Source organism: Suricata suricatta, chromosome 13, assembly GCF_006229205.1.
Source record: "Suricata suricatta isolate VVHF042 chromosome 13, meerkat_22Aug2017_6uvM2_HiC, whole genome shotgun sequence".
NCBI classification, from domain to species: Eukaryota; Metazoa; Chordata; class Mammalia; order Carnivora; family Herpestidae; genus Suricata; species Suricata suricatta.
Window position 1 is genome coordinate 37,537,352 of NC_043712.1, and position 11,422 is coordinate 37,548,773.

The 11,422-nt window shown below is 44.8% G+C and overlaps 1 protein-coding gene across 1 annotated transcript in view; it reads left to right on the top strand.

The window, feature by feature from the left end:
• Positions 1–11,422, top strand: part of BAG1 (BCL2 associated athanogene 1) — an 11,762-nt gene extending 340 nt beyond the window's left edge. The window contains exons 2-8 of the mRNA XM_029919659.1: positions 4–456; positions 1,786–1,914; positions 3,650–3,732; positions 5,298–5,411; positions 7,470–7,577; positions 8,614–8,676; positions 9,173–11,422. Coding sequence (XP_029775519.1) covers positions 4–456; positions 1,786–1,914; positions 3,650–3,732; positions 5,298–5,411; positions 7,470–7,577; positions 8,614–8,676; positions 9,173–9,262 — 1,040 coding nt within the window. The 3' untranslated portion in view covers positions 9,263–11,422. The remainder of the gene's footprint in view (positions 1–3; positions 457–1,785; positions 1,915–3,649; positions 3,733–5,297; positions 5,412–7,469; positions 7,578–8,613; positions 8,677–9,172) is intronic.

Consider the following 11,422-nt stretch of genomic DNA (forward strand, 5'->3'; position numbering starts at 1 on the left):
GAGGCGACCGGGAGCGGCTGGGTCCCCGGCGGCGCGCCCCTCGGCCGGGCCGGGAGTCGCGCCAGTCGGTGCCCCCGGCCGAGCGCGGTCCGCCTCCCTCTCAGCGATCTTCCGTCCGGAGTGTGGCCAGCGGGCATGCCCGATCCACTAGGGGCGCCGCCGCCCGTGCTCGCAGGCCGCGGGTGAAGAAAGTGTGGCCTTGCTCGGCTCGGAGCGAAGAGGTGACCCAAAGCAAAGAGGTGGCCCGGAGCGAAGAGGTGACCCAGAGCGAAGAGGTGACCTGGAGCGAAGAGGTGATCCGGAGCGAAGAGGTAGTCCGAAGCGAAGAAGTGTCCTGGAGCGAAGAGGTGGCCCAAAGCGAAGAGGTGGTCCGGAGCGAAGAGGTGGCCCAAAGCGAAGAGGTGGCCAGGAGCGAGGAAATGGCGGCAGGCGGCCTCAGCGTGACCGTCACCCACAGTGAGCGCAGACGGCCGGGTGGGCTCCGTGCCGGGTGGGCTCAGTGCCGGGCCACCAAAGTACTGTGGGAGTCTGGCCACGTGTCCTCCAAAGGCGTGTGTTCTTGTGTTGGTCCTATGTCTGGAAGTGTGATATCTTGTGTTTGAGACCGGTTTTTTGTGCGGGTCTTGTATCTGCACACCTTTCCAGGGGCCAGTGTATTTTGTCTCAGGACATCTGCCTTTTGTTTTATCATCCATGTACGTGCTTCACATCCTGGTTCTGTTATATGTGTCAGTGTGCGCCTGGGCAGTTGTTGGAGTCTTTGTATCAAGATTGTGTCTGGCCTTGTCATGTATGACCGCTGTGTGTCTGGACACCTGTGTGTGTGCTGAGTTTAAACTTTTGTCCATTTGAGTGGGCTGTGGCTACAAGCATACGCTCTGGGAACCCTTTGGGTCTGTCTACTGTTGGAGGTGACACCGATCTAAACAAAGTAAATTTACCCAAGAGCTGAATCTGTGAGGTCACCTCAAGACTAGGGAAACCCCAGGGCCTCAGAATCTGGAAACTAGTATTCTAGATCCTTCGGTTTTGAGTGATCTTGGGATGTCTCTTTTCTAGGCATCTGGTTTCTTCCCTGTTGTCCTGCTGACTTCATGTGGCTGTTGTGCAGGCTCAAGGCTTGGCATATGCCATGGACATGGGCTACCTCCTTACTGTCCACATACCTGGAAAAGAATTGGCACTTCTGGTTCAAAAAGTTTTCTGCTGTTTGAGTTTACTCACTCACTGTTTATTTGCTGAGCACCAGCCATGTTGGTGCCCAGATGTGCCTAGTGGAAGACAGCTGGAAGAAACATAATCCCAGACAACAGTACAGTACAGAGTACAGGGTAGTCAGGCCACAGGAAGCAGATGGCTTGTGATGAAAAGCATGGCCATGGAAATCAGATAGATGTGACGTCAAGCTCTGACTCCACAGTTGGGTCTCAATAGACAGATCTTTTAACTTAGGTCCTGAACTTAGTTTGCTTATCTGTAAAATGGGGATTCTAAGGATTAAATTAGATACTGTATGAAAGGAGCCTAGTCAATCCTTTGTGCATATTAAGTGCTTAAAATGCTAGCTGTATCACTAGATTGCTAGTTATTGTCATAGAGAACACAAGAATCCTTGAGAAGGTTACCAGACAAAGCTGGGCAGGTGGGGGGGACAGACAGACTATTTGGAGAAGGTGGCAAATGAACTGGGCCTTGAAGACTAAGTAAATAAATATAATACAATGTCACCCTTTTTTGGTTTATGTGAAGGAGTTTTTTTCATCAAACACTCTTCTCTGTCCCCAGGCAATGAGAAGCACGATCTTCATGTTACCCCACAACAGGGCTGGAGTGAGCCAATTGTCCAAGACCTGGCCCAGCTTGTTGAAGAAGCCACTGGGGTCCCACTGCCTTTTCAGAAACTTATATTTAAGGGTAGGCATTTCTCTTCCAGCTTTGAGTCCTTATGGCTAATGGGCCTACTTACACTGCTTAACCTTACCTAATAGTAACTCATAGTTTTCAAACTGGGATAATTCTTCTTTTCTTATTTAGTCATATGTTCCTTTGACATGTATTTTACTGAAGCCCTACTATGTACTGGACACTTTGAAACATTTGGACAGGTGTTAGAGTTGAAGTCCCATGAGAGTGGCAGAATCTTACCATTTCTGGTGAAAGTGCACGGACAGTGTTCCCTGACTAAGCTACATCCTCTTCCCATCGTATGCACATGTGGCACTCCTGATCACATCTGCATATAGCTTGTATCAAAGTTACTATTAAATAATTGTTTTCATGGTTGCTGAACATTTGATTTCCCTGTTAGAATAACTAACTTTGAGGGAAGACAGTACTGCTACTGTGTCCAAGGCTCAGCATTGTGCTGACATTGAGAAGATGTTGAACAAACTTAACAGGGGTCTGGATATGCCAGGCCCAGTAGATGATACCAATTTCTGCCAGGACCCACCTCCCACTCCTATCCCCATTCTCTCTTCCCATTCCCGAGGGATCCCTCATTTGTGGTATCTGATGGGGCTAGATATATCCCATTTGGTGCCAGTCTTAAAGAATTTAGTGATAGGAAACATTTTTATTTATACTTCATAGTGCAATTCCTTGTCTTTTTTTTTTTAACATTTTATCATGTAATTATAAAAGGCTATAGAAATCCATGTTTCAGGATGGTTGAGCATCCTTCTCTTGATTTTGGCTCAGGTCATATCCTGGGGTTGTGGGATTGAGTCCTGTGTCGGGCTTCACACTAAGCATGGAGCCTGCTTAAGATTCTGTCTTTCTCTCCCTCTGCCCTTCTTTCCTGTTCTCTCACTCTCTCTTTAAAAAAAAAAAAAAAAAAAGGAAAGATAGAATGTAATCCATGTTTCAAAATAGAGGAAAGCCCAGAAAAGAAAATGTTCTTTGTTTTTCTGAATAAAACCCCTCATTTCAGAATGTTTTTTATATATTTTTTTAGCTGTTTACTTTTTTTTGTGAGAGAGAGAAAGAGTGTGAGTGGGGGAGGGGCAGAGAGAGGAGGATACACAGAATCTGAAGCAGGCTTCAGGCTCTGAGCTGTCAGCACAGAGCCTGATACAGGGCTTGAACTCATGAACCATGAGATCATGACCTGAGTCAAAGATGGACACTTAACTGACTGAGCTACCCAGGTGCCCCTCGTTTCAGCATATTTCTATCCAATTTTGTTTGTCCAGGCATCATGAAGTGCGGATTCTTGTTTGTGTGTTTTTAGTTGGCAAAACTGAGACTATATATTGACTATACTATTTTTATACCATTTCTCTTATAATGCTGAGCCATCAGCATTAATTTTAACAATGAGGCTTCCTAAAAAAATTAGCTTTCATGCCTACAAAGTCTTCTACTGCACTGATGTATAGCTAATTAATCCCCTACTCCTAAGGTTTGTCTTTCTGGTTTCTCACTATTATGATTAAGGTTTCACTGAAGATTACCTTGTAACACTTTATTGTATAGACACATGTCCAGTTATTGTTTAGGATAAAATCTGAAGTGAAATTACTGGGTCAAGACACTGTCTGAAAAGGTTATCACCAATATATCTTCTTCTCATTAGTGAACACACTTGTCTGTTTCCTGTACCCTTGCTGAAATCTCTTGTCAGTGTGGGCATAACTTCTCTTTTCAGGAAAATCTCTAAAGGAAATGGAGAAGCCATTGTCAGCACTTGGCATACAAAATGGCTGCCGTGTCATGTTAATTGGGAAGAAGGTAAATTGCTTTTTCCACCAGAATACTGGAGAATCAAATGACTAAGGTCTTATATACACATTTCTATTTAAAGGTCCAAACTGGGGACCCAGATTCTACATTAGTGAAATAGCTCTCTCTGAATACATGTGGCTCCATTCATTTGATAGGGTTACTAGTTTTGTTATTCTCACGCCTTCCCGCTCCTGTTGGTTATGGCTTTTGCTCCGGGAATTAGGAACAGTTATGCTGCTTTAGTAACATAGCTCTTGTCTTGGTGGTAGGATCTCAATTTGGTTAAAATGGGGCCTAAATCAGGCCTTACTCACTTGGAGGGGATTTGCAAGAGAACTTTTTGTTAAAAATAAGCCTATAGGTTTTAAAAATAACACTCTGCAAATTTCACGAGTCTCTCTCCCTTTAGACACCCCCTTCACTAAAATCTTCCCCGAGGGAAAACCCTCTTTGGTCGGAAAGAAAGGTTCAGACTAAAGAACTGAGGGAGGATGAGCCAGTTGGCGAGGACAGTAGCCCCTGGAGTGAGGAGTGAGGTTTATGGCCAGCCCTGCATTGTGACACACTGGAATTGTTGGTCATAGGAAGTGTTCTTATTTTGAGTGAGGTAGCTGATTCAGAGTGGAGAGAGGGTAGAGAGAGCAAAGTGGAGACAGGAAAAAAAAAAAAAAAAACCTAGTCCAGCTGCAGAACAGCCAAGAGATTGGCATTAAGGATTTGGCCACAAAGAAGAATGTATTCAATTTAAGACAGTGTTAAAGCATGAAGCCTCTGACCCTGCCTGCTAACTGTTTAGATGACAGAAGGGGAAATAGTCTAGATTTCTTGCTCAAAGATCACAGGGAATAGTTCTGAGCCATGGGCAGAACATAAGGCTTGAGGTTGAAGAAGCTATAGGACCCCTACTTGGAGCTGTCCTGGGGTATGTGGAGCCAAGCCTGATTCAAGTCCAGTTCCACCTCTTTTGGGCTGTGTGATCTTAGGTTACTGTATATTAAACAAGTTTCATCATCAAAAGCACTACTTTCATCACTGGGTTTTTGAAAGGCTTAAGATAATAATACAGGTAAAATGTTCAGTGCCTGGCATGGAGAAAATGGTCAACAAAGTATTCGTTGTTGGCATCGTCATCTAAAATGGGAGAGCTCAGTTGGTGGGTGACACTTAGGAATTCATTTAAAGGAATGGTAGAATTCCACCTGTCTCACCATTCTGGGCCCCTTAGAGGTGGTCACTGTAATTTGTTCCCTCTTGAGGTTTCAGTCTGGAGTCGGCTATGGATCAGCCCCAGGTTTAGGTCGAATCTGGCACTTAGATTGGCTCCATCCTCCCAACCCAAGCTGTCGGGAGCCCTGACCAAATGTTTACATAGCATCTACTCTCTAGTCTAGAGTCTTTGTAGGTAGAAAACCCTAATGTGTCATCTTCCAGCATGCTTTCCAAGAAGCAGCAGTTTTAAGGCTATTTTTTTCTAGGAGAGTAGTGTAGCCCAGTCAGATTTTTTTTCTTTTCCAGGCAAAAGCTATGGTTCTTGGTAATTATTGACTTCATTTTATTTTTAAATGTTTTAGAACAATCCAGAGGAAGAGGTTGAACTAAAGAAGTTGAAAGATTTGGAGAAGTCTGTGGAGAAGATAGCTGACCAACTGGAAGAGCTGAATAAAGAGCTTACGGGAATCCAGCAGGTCACTGTCTTTGCGGAGATGCAAATGCGTGCTTACCAAGGCAGCTTCTCTAGTCAGATTCCCTGGGTTCAGATCCTGACTTGACCCTTTCTATTACTTTGGGCAGGTGTGCCCTGTCTCAAGTTCCTCACCTGTGAAAAGAGAATAATGATGGTGCCTCCTCTTAGGGTTGGTCTGAGGATTAAACTGTGCAGTTTGAGGGGCACCTGGCTGGCTCAGTTGGTAGAGCATGCCACTCTCGATCTTGGGGTTGTGGGTTCAAGCCCCACATTGGACATAGAGCTTACTTTAAAACAAAAATTGTAAAATAAAATGATGTACTTTGAGTCTGACACGTAAGTGCTTTAGAAGTGTTACTGTCATTGTTATTACTGGCCAGCATCCATTCGTGCTCCTGGGGAGGGGCACCTGCCATGCCAGGATCATGTATTGTCTGAAATGGAACAGGTAGCTTCTCTCAGTCCAGTCTGTTATAATGTGTTTAGCAAGGCAAAGAACATTTTGTTAGGCTAAAAGGTCCAAGTTGAGCTTGATCTTAGAGGATGGTCATCCTGTTGAATTCCTTCTATTAGAGAAGGGGTACAGAAACCTAGTAAGGATTGTGAACAACCCCAAATCACATCTCCCTCCCCTCTCAGTTTATAACATTAATAGATGTATGTTCCTGTTTTAATTACAAAAGTAATACATGCTGATTGTATATAACTTTTAGGTAAACATATGGACGCTAATACCTCTAAGGCCCTGACTCAAAAGATAATCAATACCAGGGAACCTGGGGGGCTCGGTCAGTTAAGTGTCTGACTCTTGACCTCAGCTCAGGTCATGATCTCACAGTTTTTGAAATCGCGAGCCCTGTGTTGAGCTATGTGCTGACAGCGTGGAGCCTGCTTGGGATTCTCTCTCTCTCTCCCTTTCTCTCTGCCCCTTCTCTTGCTCTCTCTCCAAATAAATTTAGAAAAAAAGACAACCAATCCTAAAGACTGGAATATATTTTTGCATCTTAAAAAAAATTGATGTAGTGTTGTGTACACTTTGCAAATTGTTCTCTTATTAGATAAAAAATTGAACATTTTTCTATGTCATTAAAAATGATCACACAGGGTACCTGGCAGCCTCAGTCAGTAGAGCATGTGACTCATGATCTCTGGATTGTGGGTTTGAGCCCCTTCTTGGGTGGAGAGATCACTTAAACCAAAAGTAAAATCTTAAAAAAAAGATCATGTATTTCAAAACTTGCCTAGTATTGCAACATATATGAATATTATGGTTTATTCAAATTCTTTATTGTTCATCAACCTAATATTACTTTATCATTATGCATTAATGCTTCTCTGAACATCCTTGGACATAAATCTTTTTTGACCATTTCTGACTTTTTTTGGTAGCATAAATTCTCTCACTTGAAATTGCTGGCTAATGTTTAAAGCCTTTATTACATGTGGTCAAATCTGCATCTTTGATAAACATCCTTAGAGATCCCACCTGTCCACCTGTTGGTCACTGGGCCAAGCAATGTGAATAAACAGCAAGACAGTTTAATAAGAATAATGTAAAGGCTGCCCTTTATTTACACAGGTCTGTGTCAGGAATTATTTTGAGAATTTACAAGTATTTCTCTTTATCCTCATGGTAACCCCCAGGGGTGAGGTATCATAATCCCCATGTTAAAAGTGAGGACATTAAGGCTCAGATAGGTTAAGTAGCTTGCTCAAGATCACAAGCAAGTAAAGGGCAGTCAGAATTCAAGCCTGGGCCCATTAGACTTTAAACCTTGTGTTCCTGTTGTCTGCCTCTTGTGCAGGTTTACACTGGTGACTGGAGGCTTCACTCAGGAGGCATTTTGCAGCCATGTGAGATAGAGTGGCCTGCAGTGCATGGGGTGACCCTGGGCCAGCTTTTCTGTTTTTTTCCAAGAGATGAAGTTGTGGGTCCAAGGTGTGGCCCAGCATCCTGGGAGGCTGTAGGCTCAGGGTGTGGCTGCTTTATCAGTGCCTTGGCATGGAGTTTTCTGTCAGCCTCAAGGAACCCTTGCAATAATACGTTATTCCTGCACAGGGTTTTCTGGCCAAGGATTTGCAAGCTGAAGCTCTCTGCAAACTCGATAGGAGAGTAAAAGCCATGATTGAGCAATTTATGAAGATACTGGAAGAGATCGACACACTGGTAAGTAAATACTCAGCTGAGAAGAACTAGATTCCTTTGAGTGCCCTTCCATCAGTCTCAGTCTTTGAGTAACACACTTACCATGTGAGGATACTGAGCCCCCGCTGTGTGCCCGCCACTGCTTGTCCTTGATGGATACACAGAAAGATGAGACGGTTCCTGATTTTTAGGCACTCACATCACACTAACATAAGGCTTTTGTCAATTTTATTTATGTATACTAATAGCATCCTGTCCTCACAAAGTTGGGACCCAAATGGACTCTGATTTTATGGTCAGAGAAACACAGGGCTCCGCTTTCCTGATACTCATATGACTGATATTCTACTGGGCTCATTTAGCTGGACAAAATTCAGTTACAGTCAGCTCTTATGAGACTATTGGGGCTCACCAAGTCCATGTTCCCTTCTGCAGAGTGATGGTAATGGTATTTCTAGCTTGATGCCTCATTAAAAAAAAACCAAAACTTTATTTATTTATTTATTGAGAGACAGAGACAGAGAATGAGAAGGGGTGGGGCAGAGAGAGAGGGAGACACAGAATCCAAAGCAGGTTCCAGGCTCTGGGCTGTCAGCATACAGCCCAACGCAGGCTCGAACTTGTGAACCGCAAAATCATGACCTGAGCTGAAGTCGATGCTTAACCTACTCAGCCACTCAGGCGCCCCTGATGCCTCATTTTTGAGGGTGAATTTCTCTGCTTGGGATTCTAGGGGAGTGAGAGGGATTTGTAAAGAAGAAGCCCAGTGAGCTCATGGTGTGGCCAGGACCTAGTATCTGTAATAGGGAATAGAGAAAGGACAAAGTCCGTGTTATAAGTGTCTATGGCCCAAACACCAAGAACAAATGGAGCTTTTATAGAGGTGAGAATCATGGGAAGGGCCATGTAAGATACAGACCAAGGGAAATCATTTCTGAAAATGCATGTCTCATTCATGCTGGTGACTTAAGATGCATTTGGTGTACTGTGGGTATTCTATCGCATTGTTATGCCATTTTTACTGAGATTATTTATGTGTCAATATATTCTTCCACAGATTCTACCAGAAAATTTCAAAGACAGTCGACTGAAAAGGAAGGGTTTGGTGAAAAGGGTTCAGGTGAGTTGTGTGGTCAAATATCACAAAATTTAATGTGTTGGTGTTGTGTGTTTATTCAAATAGAGTAGGGTAGAAGTGCGATGTGTGGTGTGAACTTTTCTTTTTTTGTTTGTTATTTCATGAGCCCAGAACACAAGAGAAGAGCTCCTTTCATATCCGTATAATTATATTTGGATTTAAACTAACTGGGGAGGAAGATCACACAATTCCAGGAGATACTATTCATGTGAACACTGCTCCCTGAAATTGCACATTCACAGTGGCAAGGCCTCCTGTCCTCACCATCTGGGGGTTGTTGTCAGAAACTCTGGTCCTATGTCACCTCCCTCTCCCCCCTTTCCCCGCTTTCCTTAGAGCCAGCCCAGCTCCATCCCTATACAGCCTGTTTTCAGTCAGTCACCCACGGGTTTTCCATGATGGCTAAGCAAAGAGCCTTGCACGAGCAGGGATTGGCTAGTCCAGGATGGTCCCTCACTGCCCTGCATTTATGTTTTAGGCATTCCTAGCCAAGTGCGACACCGTGGAACAGAACATCTGCCAGGAGACAGAGCGACTGCGGTCCACAAACTTAGCTCTCGCCGAGTGAGGTGAGGCAGAGAGAGTATGTGCTGCCTTGAAGAACAGTACCACCACCTCTGTCCTCTCTGGAATAGAAGTGTCCGGATTTCTCCAGGGCCGCTGGGGACAATTGACCGATTGCCAGTTTTCTTGCTCCTCTACCTGTTTTCAGTGAACAAGTATTGTCTGCAATCTTCAGTAGAGCTCCTGTCTGTTTTCTCTTCTGTCTCTGTATGACTGTGCTGTCCCACAGCCCACTTTGTCTGGAGAGGGCCTCCCCTGCCCAAGTCTTCCTCAGCGCTTTTGACCTTTGGGTGCTTTCTTTGGGCTGGAGAGACCTCTCATTCGGGTTTATAGGCCACCCCCATCTTCGGATACATGAGGCTCTTCTGCCCTTGTGATTCTGTAGCCTCTAGATGTAACCCAGAATCACCAGGAGGTTACATCTAGTCAGGAATGTTGGGAGTAGCTCAGAACAGGTGTTTGGCACGTTGGGGTAGTCCAGACATCCCTTGTCGTAACCTAATTCTGGCACAACTGGCTGGGTTGTTGGTTCACAGACCCTGACCTCACCTCCCAGTGACCCTGCCCAGCCACAGGCCCTGAGATCTCAGAGGCCCATTCCTGGGTGGGGCTTGTATTGATGCTTGGACTTCCTTGTCCTCAGGTAAATCTCTAGAAGGTTAAGGCTAGTTTTGACTGAATCTCTGCTTGAAACCAGGCCACAAGTATGGCTTAGTGGGGGCAGAGAGAAGAGTCACAGTGAGGCAGGTGGTGAAGGCAACCGGAAACTTCCTCAGGAGTTCCTTCAAAGGCATTTCTGTTTCACTGTACCCTTCTGAGGTCAAGGCTGCTCCTATTTTTTTTGTGGCCTTTGCCCCCTACATTGTTACTTTTTTTTAAAAAGCAGTTGATGTACATATCAGCAAGCAAAAGAATATTTCAACTTTTTTTGATGAAGTATGAGAAGCAAAAGCCTTGTACGGTTCTAGCTGTAATTTATGTTTAATAAGGTTGAGAACTGTGTATGCTAGAACTCTTAACTGGGTCGGCTGCTGTCACCCCAGTTTTTCCCACAATTCCCAGGAGACAGGCTTCCAACAGGCCATTCTGAGGCTGACCTTATGTGGTGGAGAGAGAGTCACAGAAGCCCCAGGAATTTAGGACTGCACAGGCGGGGCCTAGGACAAGGCGGTGGCTGTGGGGACAAGTGGATGAGGCTCTGCCCTGTCCAGCCCACCCACCTCACACTTTAATCAACAACTGAATCTTTGTTTGTATACTGTAGCCATGTAGCCCTGTGGCGTGGGGCCAAACTGGGTAATGAGAAGTCCCTGTGCGCCAGGGGCTGTTCTGAGTTTTTCAGGTGTAGTTAGTCATTTAATCCTCACACATTCTAGGAGGCAGATGGATACTCTCCCCCATGTTAGAGGTGAGGAAACAGAGAGCTCAGTTAATTTCTCAAGGTCACAAATGGCAAGGCCAGGATACCGAGCTAGGTGATTTGATTCGGGGTCCACGCTCTTAATCTCCACTGTACTGACTCCTTACAATATGGGCTTTCTCCCTCCCTCTCATCTTCTCTCTTCCTCTCTCTCTCTCTCTCTCTCTCCCATGTTGGTCTCTACTTCTCTGGCTCTCTGCAGAGCAGCATGAGTGGTCATAAAGTACAGATCTTACCGTGTCAGTCCCCGTAGGATAAAGGCCAAGGCCCTACCCGGTATGCTGTTCCTGTCGTCTCGGGCCACACTCCTGTTTGCTGTTTGCTCGTGGGCACTGCAGTCTCCAGATCCTCTGTGCCCTCTCCTGCCTTGGGGTCTTTGCACACGCTGTTCCTCCATTTGGACAGGTCCTCACCATCTCTCCCCATCACTATGCCTTTCCTAGGTAACCGAACATTTCTTGAACTTAAATCAAATGTCTCTTCCATGGAGAAACCTCACCTACTGTCCAAGAACATATCAAATCTCCAGGCAATATCATTTCCCAGTTTGCTATAGCTTTTCTTTATGATAAATAGCATGATAAACCATGATGATTTAGTTGTGGGACTATTTGGTTAATATTTACCTTTAACCCTAGACTCTCGAAGTTCCTTGCGTTAAGGAGCGTCTTTGTCTTGTGAACAGCATATTTCAAGCACATTGTCTATTTATAATGGGTGCTCAATAAATATTTGGAGAATGAA